Source organism: Gobio gobio (assembly GCF_949357685.1).
Source record: "Gobio gobio genome assembly, chromosome: 6".
Lineage (NCBI taxonomy): Eukaryota > Metazoa > Chordata > Actinopteri > Cypriniformes > Gobionidae > Gobio > Gobio gobio.
The window spans coordinates 39,345,769-39,365,949 of record NC_137102.1 but is presented as its reverse complement, the minus strand read 5'-3'; the positions used below and the strand labels follow the sequence as shown (position 1 = coordinate 39,365,949).

Below are 20,181 nucleotides of genomic sequence, written 5' to 3'. Positions count from 1 at the left end.
TCTGGGGAAATAAATCAAAATGAAGCGAGTTTTTTCTTAAAACAAGAAAAATAATTGCGTCTCTGTTTGAATTAAGATAATTTTTCTTACCCCATCTTGATTTAAGAATTTTTATATATTTGGACTGGAAACAAGACAAAAATACTAAGTGAGAAAAGTATATTTTGTAGTACTAGTAGTTTACATTAAATATTCTTTGCACATTTATGTTTTGCTTTGTTTTTACAAGGGCTACGTGCGAACCAGTGTCATGTTAATATTATAGTTTGGTCTGATTAATTTGTTTTTGTTTAACGGGAAAAAGTACAGAATACATCAGGTTTGTATTTGCTATACAGAACTTTTTTTGACCAGACAGGATGATATTCAAAATCATAACGTTCCTAAAAATAGACTTCATTTTTATGCAAAACGATGTCTTGTTTTTCTTTTGATTTTAAGGTGATATTATTGTTCTGATTTTGGCTCATTGCATATCCCATTCCAGTTGCTCCTTTTTTCTGCACATCATTCCTGACTTATCTCTACCATACAGTGCCATATTAAATTGTATAAAATTGGCAAAGCCAATAATAAAAAGCTGCAGAATCCAGTGTTTGTAGAGCTGTTATCATGGCAGTTGAGACGGCTTACTGGATTTGAAGATTGGACAAACTTGAGACAGAGAGAGAGTATGCGTTGAAATCAGCACTGTGTGTATTGTCCATTGGACAGGCACTTCTCATTCTCATAGTCCCATTGTTTTGGTCTTGGACGAGTCTGATTTTGGTGAAGGCTGTTCGTTCCTCCATAAACGCCCACTTGTGAAACACTGTCTTTTTTTTTGTTTTAGCTCTTGGTAGCTCACGTCTGTCGGCTGTATGTGACACAGCTTTCATGAATTAGCTCTGCATTGCTCTGGGGAAAGTGTCCACAAACACACAGAAGATATGAGTTATCAATCTTACACACGGCGTCGCCTCAATACCAGTCTTCCATGAACTAGAAAAGCCGTATCTTTAGCCAGAAAGAAGGCTCCTCAAAACATGTCTTTGCTTTTATTATCTGGATTTTGTGTCATGGTAAATAGGTTGTACATTTTTTCTCTCGAAATGTCTTGCTTGGCTAACTACTAACTAGTTCTCCTCTTGGCAATCGGAGGATTTTTCTTTCCTTCAAGAAGTTGTTTTTCCCCCTTAAAAAGCACCGCTATGATCAGCAAATACAAATAAATATGTTTTTTATTTATATAACTTATTTTAGTTTATCTTATATATCTTTGGTAATTGGGAGATTTGGATCTGCAGTCAGCTTTTGTTTGTTTTTGTCTGCCCTGCATCTCCTAGCAACAAGGTGCATGTTTCTGTGCGAGTTTGTTTTGATCTGAATGACATATGAGAAGCTTAAAAAGCAGCTAACTTTGACCATTTTTTTCACATCATTAAACCCCAGCTGAGTGCTTGTTTGATTTATCTGTTGAGTCCTCAAGCAGACAAAATGGCCCAATTAAAGGGCTAGTACACCCAAAAATGTAAATTCTGTCATCATTTGCTCACCCTCAAGTTGTTCCAAACCTATATGACTTTCTTTCTTCTGCTGAACACAAAAGATATTGAAAAATATGGGTAACCAAATGGGGATAATTTGCGTAGTTCATCTGACATTTCAAACAGTTGATTGGTGACGAACATGGGAAACGACTCGTACGGAGGCTATAGAATACATTTATGCATTTGGCAGACACTTTTATCCAAAGCGACTTACAGTGCCTTTATTACAGGGACAATCCCCCTGGAGCAACATGGAGTAAAGTGCCTTGCTCAAGGACACACTGGTGGTGACCGCTCGGATCGAACCAGCAACCTTCTGTGTGTCAGTTCCATGGTTTAATCCACTGGACCACCATCTCACATCTCAAGAATACAGTTATATGACCCTAAAATTCAAGATATCAGCTCAAAAATGCCCCTGTATGAGTTTGTCTCATTTATATAATATGATATAGATTAGCAATATCACATGAGTAATAAGTGCAATATCACGAGTGATGTTTTTGTACCGAGTAGCATGAGCATGTGATATCGATTTTATAAAAGTTCAATAAGAAGTTTATATTGTGTTATATATTTTAGACAACATATTGCCTGCTTTTGTCAACAAAAATATTACCAATTAAGCCACAGCAGAACCATTGTGTCTCCTAGCAACACTGCAGTGTTTCGTTTCTGAATGAATCCGCGTTTTGAGCAAATCAATCGGGTTAACCAATGATTCAATGACTCATTCATAAAAAGAGTAATTTACTTCATCCCTGAATGAATCAGCCGTTTGAACAAATCAAATGAATGAATGAATGATTCAGTGACTCACTCAGTAAGCCATGTTAAATGAAATGTAATATTTATTTCTAAATTTTTGTAATGTCCATTTCTATTTGACAATTTGATGTGCGATTAGATTAATTAATCGCCACATCATGTAATTAATTAGATAAAATCTCTTAACAGCCCAAGTTTTGAGTGGAAAAGAAACGAGGTTACTGCAAGTAAGGGCTGAAATAGTCACTTTTAAGTGCACTTTCTACAGTGTCAGACATTGTTCCATATCATCTTGAATAATTGAGGATCATTTTAAAATTTTGCACATAATTTGGGTTACTTATCAATCTGAGTCTAACTACAGTAAGCCTGAACAATTAGTTTTAAAGCCTTCTCATTTCCTGGAACACGTCCAGTAATTGTAAATTCTGCCCCTGTGTTATGATGAGCCTTATTATAGATTACTCCTGTAATCCTTTGAGGATTATGAGTATATGCTTCATTATGAATCATCTTTCGGCTGGAAAAACCCGATTGCCTGTGATGCAAGGTCAGCCGGCCTATTAATATAGATTTGAGAAATACATTAATCAGGATTACTTGTGATTAATCACACCTAACAATACATTTTTTTATCCATAAGATTCAATACACATTGAATATCCAAGTATTCATCAGTACTAAATAGTTTTTTTTATTTTTTATTTCTGAGGTGAAAACCATCATTTTTAACATTAAAAAACTCCTTTAGTTGATCATTTATTAACTTACCCCAAACAGAGCTTATTTGAATTTTAATGCTCAATAAGTCACCAGTTAAAACCACTTAGTATTAATATTTTTAAGAGAGGATTGATTGACTCAATGGCAATGCAACATCATTATTGAATGTGTCGATTCGTCTACATCTGCATCAGTCAGAGTTTCAGAGCAATAATTCTCTGTCCATGGAAGCAAAGATTGGTTTCAAATGGTTTTGTGGCTGAATGAACTTTCATTTGAGATTGAGGCCAGTGTTGGTCTGGTTTTTATCTGTACTCATGACTGCTAGAGGGAAAGATCAAGAACTGAGTTCCAGAAAACCACGGCTGGACCTCAAACCCTACGAGCACTCCTCCCTGGACAATGATTTCTATCACTGTACGCTTGAGCAAAAACCCTTCCCTGATTTCTGAGTCCCGAATCATTGCACACTGCCTTTAGTCATTCTCTGGCAGTCCTGAGGGGAAAAGAGGCCTGCCATGTTTTTATATTCCAATATGACAGACCACACAATAAAGGCCTGATATGACACTGGCTTCTAGAATGGCAAACTTAACAATTGCAAAAATTACAGAATTTCTTGAAGAAGTGCTTCAGATCATTGATCGGATCAGTGCCTTTTAACAGTGAGAATGCTCAAATATCTGGACTAAATTACTTTATATTGAATCTCAAATATTGTTAGCAAGTAAATATCATTTTTCAGGTTCAAACTAACCAGTTTTAAACTAACCGAGTTGAAGCAATATCGCAAATCATGAAGTACAGGGTCATTCCATGTCAAATCAACCATATTTTGGAAACTTCCCCTGCTCAAATGTTTGATTTTTTTAAAAAAACATCTGAAAAAAGGCAAACATAAATAGCGATGAAAGCCAAAATATTAAAGTATATTTACTGAGTAATCCACTATTTTGTAGAAGGGGGTCAAAATGTCAATTTTCACCTCCCTGTAATTTGATCTGGTGACTTTAGAAAGATGGCAGCATCATTATTATATTTTTACACAGAGATTGGTAGGTATATTAGTAAAATATGTTGACTTTAGCAATCTTTGTTTCATTAATACATGCCAACGGTAACAGTTAAAAAATGGGGACAAAGCAGTTCTTGTGTTTTTGGCCCCCAAGTTTGCATGCCTGTAACTCAAATAACTCAATATATTTTAATATCCTTTTATATTTTGGTTTTTAATAAACATTTATTTTTGTATTTATATTTTAAAGGCCCCATATGGTTCAATCCCAGATATATAAAGATCTTAATGTGGCTCCATGAGTAAAATGGTCAAGTCAACTTTATTTATATAGCGCTTTTTACAATGCAGATTGTTTCAAAGCAGCTTCACAGTGTTAAACAGGAAAATACTGCAACAGAATTTGATTCGGCTGTACAGCCGCTCTGGGGAAAACGGTGATGTCATCAGCTCATTCAATTAGCATATAGTGACAATGTGGGCAAATCAGTAATTTAGTTTATATAGTTAATTTAGTTTACTAATTAGATTTATTTGGATATTTAGTTGAACATTTTGTGTCACCAACTGAGCAAGCCAAGCCAAAGGCGACAGTGGCAAGGATCCAAAATGGAGTAAAATGGTCAATTGCACATTTTCATTGGCCAAAAACCAAATGTTGGTCACTTTGCATGCAGCCAATATATATTTTTTTCTTTTAAAGAGGAATATCTGAACAACAAATAATGTTGAAACTAGAAATGTATCTCGTTTTTTTCTATCAACACAGTTGCATAGAATATACCTTCTGTGTTGTTGTTGTTTTTTTAAGTTTGCATGCCTGTCACTCAAAAAGTATTAAATATTTCTTAATATGATTTTAGATTCTGGTTAACAACAAACTTTTCTTTTGAAAGCTTCATTTTCAAGGCCCTATGTAGTTTAATCCTATAGATATGGGGCTCTCAATGCAGCTCCATGTTGTATTTTACCCATTTTCAATGGTCAAAAACCAAATGTGGTTCACTTTGCATACAGCTGATACTTTTTGCATTTAAAGTGGAAAGTCTGAAGAATAAAAAAAAAGCAATTTGCGTAATTTTGGTTGGCGTACACAGGGAACCAATACATTGGGGATAAATGTTGAACAGTGGTTTAAAAATTATAATACAGCTGTGTAAAATGAATACAAAACCAGCTAGAAATAGACAAAGGTAGGCAAAAGTAAAAACAACGTACGTACATGAATAGCAAATCATCAGTTTTTCAATGAACAAATATTTAATTACTTGCATTTAAGACCAAATTTGACCAGTTTCTTAGGACAATTTTCTGAAAATTGTCCCACTAATAAATCTCATTAGATTATTATTTTTTTGATAGTGTTGTCTCCGAATGATAAAAAAAAAGTTGCTTGACAGTTTGTCGTCAAAAGGTCATATTTTAAAAATACAGCAACTGGTTTCTCTACTGGCATTGTAATGTTTATTTATCGCTATAGTGAGTGTGTAACAGGTCTGTTGTAGATTAGTCACAGTCTGCAACCCAGGGTTAGTTTTGCCCTTCAGTTCCATGAGAAGCTCGCGACTACTGCACTTTTGCACACATTGTTCATATTACTGTCATTTCCAGGGGTGGACCGTATCTTTACTTTGGTTCTGTTCTTAACTGCAAATTTCAAGTATTATTCAGAGTATTTTTATTTTGGAAACTACATTCCAAAAATTTCATAAAAAAACAAAACAAAAGCATTGCTACACGTTGTTTCAAACTGAAGCTGATTCTTTTAGATTAATCTTTTGAATCAGTTCACAAATGCAATTTGAACTGATATGTCAACAACTCCCTGATTCATTTCTCTGGCCAAAGCAAGTCTCCAGTTAACATTGAGTGTTCATGCAACTGATGCTAATGCCAAATTTTAGCATTGATTATTGTACATGCGAGGTCATATTTGGGCCATAGCTGTCAGTTGTTTGTGAACTGTATCTGCTTTTAATGGATCGTCTTGTTTGAATGTTCTGCACATGACAACATTTGTGTAAAATGTTTTTGGTTTGGCTAATTTTTTTGGTTTGGTAAAAACAACATTGGATAAACGTTTCTGTGGCGTCATTGCCAAAGTGATTGATAGTGTTAGAGCAAATATGAGAGAAAACACATTTACAAGTATTTGAGCTGTTTATTGTGACTGGTGTGTCATGGGACTCGAGCCCCGACCCGGGCGCTTCAGGACTAAAAGTGGTTGGTGTTGTTTCCAATGAGTCTAGGTTGAAATATAAATAACACTATTTAAAATAACACAAATTAGAACCTCCCGCATCTTCCCCACTGCTGTAGCAGTTTCAAATTATATAACTGATGTGGCATTTTTCCTAAAATATTAACAGATTTTGTACCATGTGGCATCTGTTATTTTAAATGCTAATAATTCATAATGTCACACTGAGCTCTAACCTATTTAAGCTCGATTCTATCTGTGACTGGCACATTACACTGACCAACTTCCAACAGTTAATTTAGTTTTCTTTATAATGGTTTTATTAATATTTTAAATTAACTTTTTTTTATATATATAATTTTAGCATTTCTATTTTTCATTCAGTTTAAGTTTTTCTACTAATATTTATATTGGCCCAAGTACTTTTTCTGAAGGCAAGGATTCTTTGAACAACAGCAACATTTACCGTCCAAAGTTCTTAGAAGCAACAGATTTTAAAAAGAACCCCCCCCCCCCCCCCTCCCTCCCTCCAGTCCATCCTAATTCTAAAATACAGTATAATACAGTAATCCCTGTATATTGGATTATGGGCACTTAAGAGCAGTTTGCATGTTTTCCTTTTCTTCTGAAGACACTTGGCGGCCAGTAATAAGGGAACAGAATCACAAAAAAGACAAGTAGGCTCAAGAAGTCCCTGCTGGGTCTACTGTGGGACTTCTCAAACTTTTCTAAAGATGACACCATCCTTTTCTCCGCTCCACCCATTTGTCTTTGGAAGAAATCCCCCGTGGAGACTGGAGTCTGGGACACAATGGGGGCTGGTCGAGGGGGAGTGTGTTGGATTTGCATGCAGCTGTTTGCTGTTCCTAAAGCTACAAAGGCCAATCAAATTTGCATTAATAGAGGGTGACAGGCAGCACCCAATGCCCAGGAATCCTGCTGGAATCACTTGCTCGCTTGCTAGCCGCTTTGGTTTTCTGCCCATATGGTCACTGAGCTGGGATCCTTCCTTAAGGAAAGCTGGAAAGGATTGAAAATGTGAAAACTACAAAACGGCAAGCCGAGACATTTGGACGACTTGCACATGTCAGTGTTAGTTTGTTACTGGTTAGTCTAGATAACTGGAATGATGTGTTTGCCATTTCCTGTAGTAGTAATCTATTACCTTAATCTCGGAATTAAAATTACCTGCCTTGTATGACTTTTGGTTGGGTTTCAAAATTGCGATTAGTCTGTACTCTATAGTGTAACATAAATTTCAAGGATGTTGAGAGTATGATGCAACCCAAAATTTTGGGGTGAAATCATTGACCAAAACAGTGATGTTTAATTTAAAGCACTTCCCCAATGCTGTGTTTTCACTGTCAGTGTCTATTTCACATGACGTGGATCAGCTACAACAGGTACTTCATGCACTTCTCGTAAACAGTAGGGGTGTAAGCTCTGGTCCTGGCTACATTTTCCCCATTGGCCCTTATCAATCATGGCCTTCTACTCTGGGTCAGATTGTGACATAGGCAAAATATTTTTTTGGGCCCACACAATACCCTCCCAAAAGGTATTTGACATGCGTATATCGTTAAATATCCAAATCTTCTATTTTTTAGGAAAAAGGACACTGTGTTGTCAAAGTTGATATTGTGGCTTTATATGGTCAGACACTTGCATGTATCATTACATTATTAACATTCCACCAAAATCAAGCTCAAAGTTTCTGACCAGTGAATGTCGGACAAGTGTTTTGTCCGCCGGACAATTTAAAACGGACAATTGTGTTTTAAATTACAAGTTATAAAGTTTACTTTAGCTTTTTGGGCGCTCCGTTTTTCTGTAATTTGTCCAAAATTTCATGTTATAAAAGATGAAGTGCTTCACACAGGCTGTGTGACTGTGACTTGATGACAAATGCTAGATTAAAACAAAAGACTTCTCTGCTCCTCGAATACATGCAACTTTAGCCTTTATATTTATATATGTATCGAGTTTCTTGAGTAGCAGAGGCGGGTGGCGTTATGAGGTTTGACTGACAGTTTGGGGAGGCAATGGAAATGCAAGTTTAGTTACAAGCTCTTTTTAATGTTTTTCTTTGGTTACATTTTTGAAAAACCCACAGACAGACATAAAGGGTTAATAAATGTTAATTATTTTTAATAATGGAAAAATGATTAAAAAGCATTTTCAGTTTCAGTCCAGAATTTTCATTTCGGTACATACCTAGTTTTGATTAATGAAACAGTCCTACCAGAAAAATTGCACCACGTTTTCTTAAAAAACGCGATAGAATATGCAGGATATTTATGCAATTTTATGTGTTGAAATTGCGGGAACTTGCAAAAACTGCGGTTTGATGAAAAACTGATTCCCCCAACACCTGTTCTCACTAGGCTTACCTTAAAGTTATTTCTTATTACTTCCTATGATAAGCAAGCATACTACATCACAGAAAGTGCTGGGAATATTTAAGTTCTCATCTTGTTTTATTTCAGACCTTAAAAAACACATGGCTCGAACTTACAAAACATTGATGAGTCAAACAAGTTCTGTAGCTTTACAAAAGGAATATGCTACAACTTCTGTAAAAATGAATAAATAAAATATACAAAAAATTAAATGTGTGCTTCCTGTTTTACAGAGGTAGTGAGGAAAATAAGTATTTGAACACCCTGCTATTTTGCAAGTTCTCCCACTTAGAAATCATGGAGGGGTCTGAAATTGTCATCGTAGGTGCATGTCCACTGTGAGAGACATAATCTAAAAAAAAATATCCAGAAATCATAATGTATGATTTTTTAACTATTTATTTGTATGATGCAGCTGCAAATAAGTATTTGAACACCTGTCTATCAGCTAGAATTCTGACCCTCAAAGACCTGTTAGTCTGCCTTTAAAATGTCCACCTCCACTCCATTTATTATCCTAAATTAGATGCACCTGTTTGAGGTCGTTAGCTGCATAAAGACACCTGTCCACCCCATACAATCAGTAAGAATCCAACACGGCCAAGACCAAAGAGCTGTCCAAAGACACTAGAGACAAAATTGTACACCTACACAAGGCTGGAAAGGGCTACGGGGAAATTGCCAAGCAGCTTGGTTAAAAAAGGTCCACTGTTGGAGCAATCATTAGAAAATGGAAGAAGCTAAACATGACTGTCAATCTCCGTCGGACTGGGGCTCCATGCAAGATCTCACCTCGTGGGGTCTCAATGATCCTAAGAAAGGTGAGAAATCAGCCCAGAACTACACGGGAGGAGCTGGTCAATGACCTGAAAAGAGCTGTTACCACCGTTTCCAAGGTTACTGTTGGTAATACACTAAGACGTCATGGTTTGAAATCATACATGGCACGGAAGGTTCCCCTGCTTAAACCAGCACATGTCCAGGCCCGTCTTAAGTTTGCCAATGACCATTTGGATGATCCAGAGTCATGGGAGAAAGTCATGTGGTCAGATGAGACCAAAGTAGAACTTTTTGGTCATAATTCCACTAAACGTGTTTGGAGGAAGAAGAATGATGAGTACCATCCCAAGAACACCATCCCTAATGTGAAGCATGGGGGTGGTAGCATCATGCTTTGGGGGTGTTTTTCTGCTCATGGGACAGGGCGACTGCACTGTATTAAAGGTCCCATGGCATAGCATTTTTCTATTATTTTATAGTGTTTCCTGAGGTGTACTTATATTGTTAGTATGATTTTTACATCATAAAATGTCATAATTTAGAAATAAAAGGCATTTTTTCTATACTGCTGTTTGCCCTGTGGCTGAAGGCCCTGTTATAAGAGGCGTGTCTGCTGTGAGACTTCAGTGAATACGCCCACTGTTGTGATTGGCTGACATCTTTGCATTTGAAATGAGCGGAGGGGGCGTGGTTTAACAAGGTCTACGAGGCACGAGCAGGCACGAGCTGCTGCCAGAGAGACGGACCTGAGTTCACTTCTCATCAGTTCTCTCAGCATGTCTCAGTTCAGGGTGAACTGTTGTAGTTACAGCATATACTTCAGGTTATTAGTTTATTTCTAGTCGGAGGGGCTGTCACTCATGTCAGAAAGTTAGTAACTTTAGTAATTATGGATCAGCGCTGACTCGAGACGCGAACCGTTTAGAACGATTCAGTCCGATTTGGTGAACTGGTTCGGTTCACTAAAAAGAACCAATTCAAAAGAATGATTCGTTCGCGAACCGGACATCACGGAGACGGAGCGATTGCTAACAAAGTTATTTATAGTAACTACTGAGTTATGAGAGCGCTGTCAGTCAGCGCGAGTTTATTGTGTTTGTATCTGAGAGTTCTGAATAAACACGAGTCCCAGTCACACCGAGTCCGTCTTCATCATTATTCTACCAACTTTGTAACACATGCAATGTACCATTACAGCGAGATGAATGAGTTAGTAAGTATTGATTAGCAGAGGTTTTCAAACTTTTTGTGTGTGTGGACCACTATTTGTAATCAAAAAATTTTGCGGACCCCCTCATCACACACATAATAAAATATGTCTATACACAGTCCTGCCTGAATTAATCCGCACCTCTAAATAGGCTTACTAGCACTAAAACTATAACTAGTCATCACATCAGTACAACAGGCTTGTTAAAAGAAAGTTTACAGCACACAACGGCTGCCACATATTTAATTTATTTATTCGGGCTCATAGATGCTCATAGAATCTGGCTCATAGATGCATCCGACTCACTGTCAATCTCTTCATTTTTTGTAACTTCTCCTGCCTCTGTCTCTTTTCTCTTCAGAGAACCTGTTGCTGTCCACCGATCCATAACAGCACTGAACTTGAACGTCACGGCTGAGCCACTAGCCTATTTTAGTAATCGCACAATAACTTGTCAATTTAATACAAATGTTATATTAATATAGGCCTACATATTCTTTTTAATTTTTATTTTTTATGGGAATTTCCTGGTAAAATGAAGGTAAAAAAATATTCTTTTATTTTATTTTGCCTTTCCACGGACCACCTGCAGTACCCTCACGGACCACTAGTGGTCCGCGGACCACAGTTTGGGATTGACTGGATTAAAGCATTATTTCTAGATATGTTCCAATCATATGAAAAGCGCCAGTGACGCGCATTGAGTAACTTACACAGCGCAAACAAAGACACAACAGCAGTAATCGAATGTAATCCAGTTTATTGTGGGGAAAGCTGGCTAGCCTAGCCGGATACCCTCACGCTTACCCCCCTTCTGCTTAATCTCACGCCGCGTTTGGTGCCTCCGCTGTGGGCCAGATGCAGTACTGGGGGTCGGGGATGTTGAAGGCCGAGCTTCGGCGTGCGTGAGGTTTATCTCTAAAGATGTGGCTCTGCCGATGTTGAGCAGAAACTCCCGACTGTATGCACATTTAAGAACAGATAGACTCGACGAGGACGTACAAAAACACTGACTCACAAGATAGAAAACACGAAAACACCGTTCTGTCGGGAGAGAGAGAAGCCGCAGCGTGTGCACGAATAATAAATAATTAGCTACACATAAGAAATCACTGATCACAGATCAGAAGGAACTGAAAAAAGACTTCTGTTTTCATTTGTACATCCAAACACTGAGAAACTGCCAGCATTCACTCGATCACAACCCATGATCTCTCGTTCGTTTGCATGGGTGTGCCAGATTCTCTGGGCGGAGGAAAGGGAGGTAACCGTTCCTGCTTGGACGTCAAACCAGGAGACTTCAGGATTGGCTCGTCTGGCCTGTCATTTTCTCAAAGGGAGAGAAAGACAGCCAGAACTCGGTTTTACACCGATCAACATTTCTATCCACTTGGGGACAATATTCAGGCTAGGGGAACTCATATTAATGTTGAAATACCTCATAAAATGAAAATTTCATGCCATGGGACCTTTAAGGAGAGGATGACTGGGGCCATGTATTGCAAGATTTTGGGGAACAATCTCCTTCCCTCAGTTAGAGCATTGAAGATGGGTCGAGGCTGGGTCTTCCAACATGACAATGACCCGAAGCACACAGCCAGGATAACCGAGGAGTGGCTCTGTAAGAAGCATATCAAGGTTCTGTCGTGGCCTAGCCAGTCTCCAGACCTAAACCCAATAGAGAATCTTTGGAGGGAGCTCAAACTCCGTGTTTCTCAGCGACAGGCCAGAAACCTGACTGATCTAGAGAAGATCTGTGTGGAGGAGTGGGCCAAAATCCCTCCTGCAGTGTGTGCAAACCTGATGAAAAACTACAGGAAACGTTTGACCTCTGTAATTGCAAACAAAGGCTACTGTACCAAATATTAACATTGATTTTCTCAGGTGTTCAAATACTTATTTTCCTCACTGTATATGGCAATAGGGGGAAATGGCTGCTCTTGTAAGCAAGTAAACATAACATTTTTCAACTTTGTGCTAAGATATATGTGACTTTTTCAACGAAAATGCCGGAATCATGCAAGCCCCGCATATTTTGCACGTGGAAATCTGCAATTTATGTGGCAAAAGTGCGGCGTATTTGAAAAAATGCGGCCCCCGCATAAATATGCTCCCTTTGGCTGATTATATGCATTGAATTATGAGATCGCATAATCGCGTTGTTCTGGAGGGACTGATTAAATACATTTGAATAAATGAATATTATATAAAGTATGTCAATTCATACTGATTCTGTGTTTTCATTGTGGTGCTTCTCTTGTTGGTAGATTTTTATATAATTGAGATTAGTCTAACAGAAAATGGGGTTGTGCGAAAGCGGTACATTGTGGGACAAAATTGACTGACTTGAGCCCCACAGCAAACTCCAGGAGGATGCATAAGAAAATGACTTTCCCAGCCACTGACCAGAATTCCTGACACAATTCTGTGTCAGCAAGAAGAATGAGATCACAGCCAATTGCAATCCAGGTAGAACTGTTGCCATGGCAATGCAATCGAATATTCCATGTAATATATCATTTATGGCTTAGGACACCCCCTTAACATGATTTAATTGAACAGAAAGAGTGAGATAAAGCAGCACATGCGTTGACAGGCTTGTTCAGGGCGACTGTTGCTGCTTTTCTCTCTGATGTAAATCTTGGCTGCTGCTGGCAGCTTTTTGCTGAGACAAAGGTGAGTTTGAAAAACTGGGCTGATACTTGGAAATAAATAGTTACTCTAGAGAGCCAGAGAGGGACAACATATTTCAGACTACAACATAAAGCAGACGTGTCCTACAGAAAGCAACATTGAAACCCTGCTTACTTTGCACTATTCATCTGTGCATGGTTTTCCAAAGAACAACTAACTTTCTCTGCATCTGAATTGGCAGATATGCGGATGTAATCAAGGCCCTGTGGGCTAACATTCAAATCTCAAAGGACACACATTCCTGCCCTACATCATTTTCATATGTCGTTTTGCTCAGAAATGCATGACATTAGTCAGGGATATTGAACAGTCAGCCGGTCATTTAGCCAAACAAACCCTAAGGCCGATCAGGCTTGCCGAGATGCTCAAACCAACAGCACCACAAAATATACACAAGAGTTGGTTTTGCATTTGACGCTTGATATACTGGAATTTAACTTGAAAACTGACATACCAACAAACACCAACACATTCTCTTGAAAGTGCCAGGTGAAATATCTCATGCATGTTTTTGTAATATTTACAGTTGTGCATTGTTTTTTCCTAAAGCAGAGTGTAGTTGGATTTTTGGCAGTGTTTGGAGTTCTTGATGGCTCTCTTAAAGGGTTCAGTTCCAGTATATTACTGTTTTATTATGGAATACCACACAATACCAAGTCAAGTCACCTTTATTTATATAGCGCTTTTCACAACACTGATTGCTTCAAAACAGCTTTACAGTGATGATAGGAAATTAATTTTGTCATTAATATTAATTAATAAAACTCATTTCAAAATGTAAAAACACATGTAAAAAATATATATTGCACAAAATGAAAACAATAAGGTAAATATTATCATTACACATTAGTTATATGTACATTTGACTTAATAATGTTATGTTACATTTATGAACTTAAAAAAGCAAGGTGAACACGTTTATTGATTTAATTTACCTTATTAATTAATGTTTTCATTGAGACATCAGTATCAGTGTTCATTCATAAAAAGATGCCATTAAAACAAATATTAAAAATTTACAGTATTAATTTACTTTAAGTTGTTTCTACATTAATTTGGAGAGTAACTGTGAATGTATTACAATATAAAACTATACATTTCATAGGCCTTAAAAAGCACGATCTGAGACTCTTTATTTTTGTGTTTTTTCAAAAAAATATGTTAGTAAAACACAAACATGTAAAAATGTAACGTTATCATACCGGTAATAACAAAACGTGCTCTGAGCCATGAGAGCATGGCATTTTGAGAAAGTGTCATGAAAGCATCGGCGTCAGCGAGACTAACTGAGGAACAGAGAGCACAAAACACAGCTGGAGCTCTTGACATCAAGTGTTACTGTGATCAGTGCGTTTGGTCATGATGTTACATCTCGCTCACTTTGATCACAAGCAAGCTCATGTGGTCCAGATTTAATTTTTAAAAGGGTTAGTGTTGAAAAATGTGTCTCTTTTTTTATAGACACACACATGGACAACAGGATATTCTGAGGATGCTCACACAATTGTTCAATTCTGCCCATAGGGAAAGATGCAACTAAAAACATGTCATAACTCTGCAGTAGTTATAAGTGTCAACCAGTTATAAGTGTCTCACAGAAAGTGTACGCCAACAGCCAATGACATTTTAGCAGCTAATAATTATTGGCCCTAGCAGCCAATCGGAACACAGTTGCACATCATGTAGCTTCTGTATCCAGATCTGTTTTCCCCCACACAATATTTAAAGTCCCACTGAAATATCTTGAAATGCACAGCATTATTCAATGTCTTGACGTAATTTCCACTGAAACCGAAAGACAGGGCGGGACATATCAATCAGCCCCTCCCCTTTTTTTAAAATATCCAATAGCTTTTAGTATATCACAGCTCGGCCGGAGCCATTGATCTCTGTAAAGCCTCAGTTTCCTCCTAATCTCTCACAGTTTCTCCTCCATATCTCCTCCATATCGCTTTAAAATACAGCATTCTGTGCAGAATTCAAACGGGTCCGAAATGTTTTGGAAATGGAAAGCATATTTACATTTCACATTTGTCCCTATCCCCTATATAGTGCACTGTCTGATCGTTCCCTATCCCCTATACAGTGCACTGTCTGATCGTTCCCTATCCCCTATATAGTGCACTGTCTGATCGTTCCCTATCCCCTGTATAATGCACTGTCTGAATCATTCCCTATCCCCTATATAGTGCTCTGTCTGATCGTTCCCTATCCCCTATATAGTGCACTGTCTGATCGTTCCCTATCCCCTATATAGTGCCCTGTCTGATCGTTCCCTATCCCCTGTATAATGCACTGTCTGAATCATTCCCTATCCCCTATATAGTGCTCTGTCTGATCGTTCCCTATCCCCTATATAGTGCACTGTCTGATCGTTCCCTATCCCCTATATAGTGCACTGTCTGATCGTTCCCTATCCCCTATATAGTGCACTGTCTGATCGTTCCCTATCCCCTTTATAGTGAACTGTCTGAATCATTCCCTATCCCCTTTATAGTGCACTGTCTGATCGTTCCCTATCCCCTATATAGTACACTGTCTGAATCGTTCCCTATCCCCTATATAGTGCACTGTCTGATCGTTCCCTCTCCCCTATATAGTGCACTGTCTGATCGTTCCTTATCCCCTATATAGTGCACTGTCTGAATCGTTCCCTATCCCCTATATAGTGCTCTGTCTGATCGTTCCCTATCCCCTATATAGTGCTCTGTCTGATCGTTCCCTATTCCCTATATAGTGCACTGTCTGATTGTTCCCTCTCCCCTATATAGTGCACTGTCTGATCGTTCCCTATCCCCTTTATAGTGAACTGTCTGAATCATTCCCTATCCCCTTTATAGTGCACTGTCTGATCGTTCCCTATCCCCTATATAGTACACTGTCTGAATCGTTCCCTATCCCCTATATAGTGCACTGTCTGATCGTTCCCTCTCCCCTATATAGTGCACTGTCTGATCGTTCCTTATCCCCTATATAGTGCACTGTCTGATCGTTCCCTATCCCCTATATAGTGCTCTGTCTGATCGTTCCCTATCCCCTATATAGTGCACTGTCTGATCGTTCCTTATCCCCTATATAGTGCACTGTCTGAATCGTTCCCTATCCCCTATATAGTGCTCTGTCTGATCGTTCCCTATCCCCTATATAGTGCACTGTCTGATTGTTCCCTCTCCCCTATATAGTGCTCTGTCTGATCGTTCCCTATCCCCTATATAGTGCTCTGTCTGATCGTTCCCTATTCCCTATATAGTGCACTGTCTGATTGTTCCCTCTCCCCTATATAGTGCACTGTCTGATCGTTCCCTATCCCCTTTATAGTGAACTGTCTGAATCATTCCCTATCCCCTTTATAGTGCACTGTCTGATCGTTCCCTATCCCCTATATAGTGCACTGTCTGAATCGTTCCCTATCCCCTATATAGTGCACTGTCTGATCGTTCCCTCTCCCCTATATAGTGCACTGTCTGATCGTTCCTTATCCCCTATATAGTGCACTGTCTGATCGTTCCCTATCCCCTATATAGTGCTCTGTCTGATCGTTCCCTATCCCCTATATAGTGCACTGTCTGATCGTTCCCTATCCCCTATATAGTGCACTGTCTGAATCGTTCCCTATCCCCTATATAGTGCTCTGTCTGATCGTTCCCTATCCCCTATATAGTGCTCTGTCTGATCGTTCCCTATCCCCTATATAGTGCTCTGTCTGATCGTTCCTTATCCCCTATATAGTGCACTGTCTGAAAATCTTAATGTCTTCATCTTAAAATATTAAATCTTCTTAATGTGAATTTTGTCATTGTTTTGGAGCTTATCGATTACAGTAAGGCTAACATATTCATACTAAAAGCCCAAAAACGTAACTCTACTCTTGTGATATAGTTTTCAGCATTGAGAATTATAGTCGATGAATGAAGAGAACTCTGAGCAGGGTTTCACTGACTGCCTGGTGAGTGTGGATGGGATGTGAGTGAGAAATGGAAACCCTGGAGTGGATCCGGAGCAGCACATATAATACTCTGCCTGTTAGAGCGGCAGCTCAGCCTGTGAGGGCAAAGGGACAGCGGCTCCTCCGCAAAATACATCAAATCTCACTTCAGCCGCCAGGATTTATGTCCTCTTGCACACGCCGTTCTGTTTTCTCTCTCTTTACTCTTTAAGATACGCAGTGAAGAGCCTTGAATACTTGTATTTTTTAATAGTAATACGCTGTGTGTTTCTGGTGGGTGTTCAAGGTTTTACTTTACATTTGAAGTATAGAAGCATAGTGTGTGGTGGGATGAATGCTGTATGTGGCAAAAACACTAAGGAAAACACAATTTTGTGATTCAGATTATTTTGCATTCATGTTTAAGTTTTGTGCAATATACTTTTTAATGTGTTTAAATGTGTTCTAGTCGACTGAAATCTACTGGGTTTAGTTCAATTGTAATGCATCAATTAAGAATTTCTTATAAATGTCCAAACCCATTATAAACTCCTGAAAAAACCTCTATTAACTCTTCTCTTTCTCCCAGACGTTTACGTTTTTGAACGTTTTATGAGACATGCATGTTACATTTGTTGAAGTATTTTATTTATCCTATAGAAGACAATTGTAGAATGAACTTGCTTAGGAGGCCTCATGATCTTTCTGACTGAGAAAAGTCTTATGGAAACAATGGGATTGTATCTGAAGTGGCTTTCAGTTGCCATCTGCATTGATATTAAGTTGCTCTTTTGGTTCACGTGGTCTTTGCGTTCTTCTCTCGATAAAATAATAAGGTAAAGATGTGTTCTTCTCTCGATAAATAATAAGGAGGCCACCATTACAAAGAGATAACTTATGAAGGGTTTGACTGTGATGAAAATGTTGGGGAGTACTTGGTAGTCGCTAAGAAATAAGAGGGAGAACACCACCTGCAGATGAGATCATTCGTTTAACTGTATAAAAGCGTGAGCTGCAAGTAAAAAAAGCAGACGATCAGCTGGTATCTCACTTTGTTGTCCTGACAATGAAGTTAATATCTCCTGAGACCTGGAACTTTCGACTCTGAGAGATTTTCTTCGACTTCTTCCAAATGTCTTCAAAGAGAACTCTGCATCTGCAGTGCAGAACATCAGTTCTGACTGGATCTCTTCCCAAATCGCCCCGCTCTCGAAAATGTCAGTTTAGTTTTTGTCACTCAAAACTGTTTTTTATTTAGTTGTCATCTCGTTTTTGTCTGTGAAAAAATGTTGTTGATGAGAATAATGACAAATACGAAATTAACACCGGATTTGATTCATGCTTTTTTTGTTGTTGTTGATCCGTGACCACGTTGTTACCACCATGTTATTCTGATCATTTTGCATTCTTTTTTTTGTCCAGTTTGTGCAATATATTTTTACGTGTGTTTTTTAAATTTTTGATTCATGCTTATTATTTTTTGATCTATGACTGCAATACTTTTGACAGGAAATGAATCCCATAATTCATCCAGTAATGGAAAAAGTCCATTGAATCATTAATTCAAATCGATTTTTCTAAAAAATTATTCATTCAAATGAATTACAACTTTTAAATAGACTTGTCCTGTAAATGACATATTATTTTGTACGTTATCTGTTCAGAATTGTGGGAGAGTTTGAAACGAAAAAAATAAAAGGTGATTCTCAATTTATCCAGAATCGTGCAGCATTATATAAATATCTCAAATATGGGGTGCCAACAGAAAACACCTCTTTATATTTTGGTCAGTAATATCTACTCTTCCTCCCACACTTCACAACGTTCGCTGCATCTTAGTGCAGTATGACCAACCATATGGTCATAACCATAACTCCTACATGCGCTCTATATTTATATCATATAGTATGATGTCTTTTTAGAAGATGCAAAACAAACCAACATGTAATTTTTATACAGTTTTTTTTAAATGCATTAATAACAATCAGGAAACACTTCTGCTTTTTTTGACATGTTGGCCCAGAAGACGCTGACCAATCTACTTCACATGGGACTCGTGCTGACGCAATTTAACAATATTGTTGGGACAATAGACATAATACATGCTAGAAGTGCAGTGTGTAATTTTAGAAATGACACCAAGCCTAGTTATTACTTCATGCTAGTAAACGGCTGACGGATCAGATATCAAAATAAGTGGACTTGTGGTTAAAATGAAAGCCATTTGCTATTTATATTATAGCTGATAAATATCTAGCACTTAGCAGAGTGCTTTGTGGTTAAATGAACGAGAAAATATCAGCATGAGCAAGAATTAGTTGCACTCAAAGTGTTTTATCGTTTCATCCATTGTTTTAGGGTTTTGTGCGTTTTACCCAGCCAATTTCTAATCTTCCTCTCTTTCCTCTCTAGGCTTCAGTCGTGCAGCTCTGCCGTTTGGTCTGGTCCGCAGAGAGCTGTCCTGCGAGGGATACCCCATTGATCTCCGCTGCCCAGGAAGTGATGTCATCATGATCGAAACCGCCAACTACGGCCGCACAGACAACAAGATATGCGACGCTGACCCGTTCCAGATGGACAACACTAATTGCTACCTCCCGGATGCCTATAAAATCGTATCTCAGAGGTAAAGTTTGTGTGCCAAGCATTGCCTGTAGTCTAAATGTGGATTCTATTTTCTTGTTTCCCTATGGGTTGTAGATACTGAGCTTTGCTGAGCGCATGTTGTGTCATTGTTTCTTTTCGTCTCTACACTCCAAAAACACTGTGGAAAAGATTTTCAAACAAGATTATTGGAGTGTGTTTTACAAGAAAATACTATTACTAGTCTTTTTACTTCGAAATGTCATGTTTAATCGGTGTTACTTGCGGTTTCTTTCTAATTATTTGTGAAATTTACTAGCAATTTCTGAGTGAAAACTATAAATCCTACATCATT

The 20,181-nt window shown here is 38.2% G+C and overlaps 1 protein-coding gene across 2 annotated transcripts in view; it reads left to right on the top strand.

Annotated features, from left to right (window-relative positions):
* Window positions 1-20,181, top strand: part of adgrl2b.1 (adhesion G protein-coupled receptor L2b, tandem duplicate 1) — a 146,207-nt gene that overhangs the window by 25,568 nt on the left and 100,458 nt on the right. For both annotated transcript variants that reach the window (XM_079819571.1, XM_079819572.1), the window contains exon 3: window positions 19,656-19,869. In XM_079819571.1, the coding sequence (XP_079675697.1) occupies window positions 19,656-19,869 (214 nt within the window). The remainder of the gene's footprint in view (window positions 1-19,655; window positions 19,870-20,181) is intronic.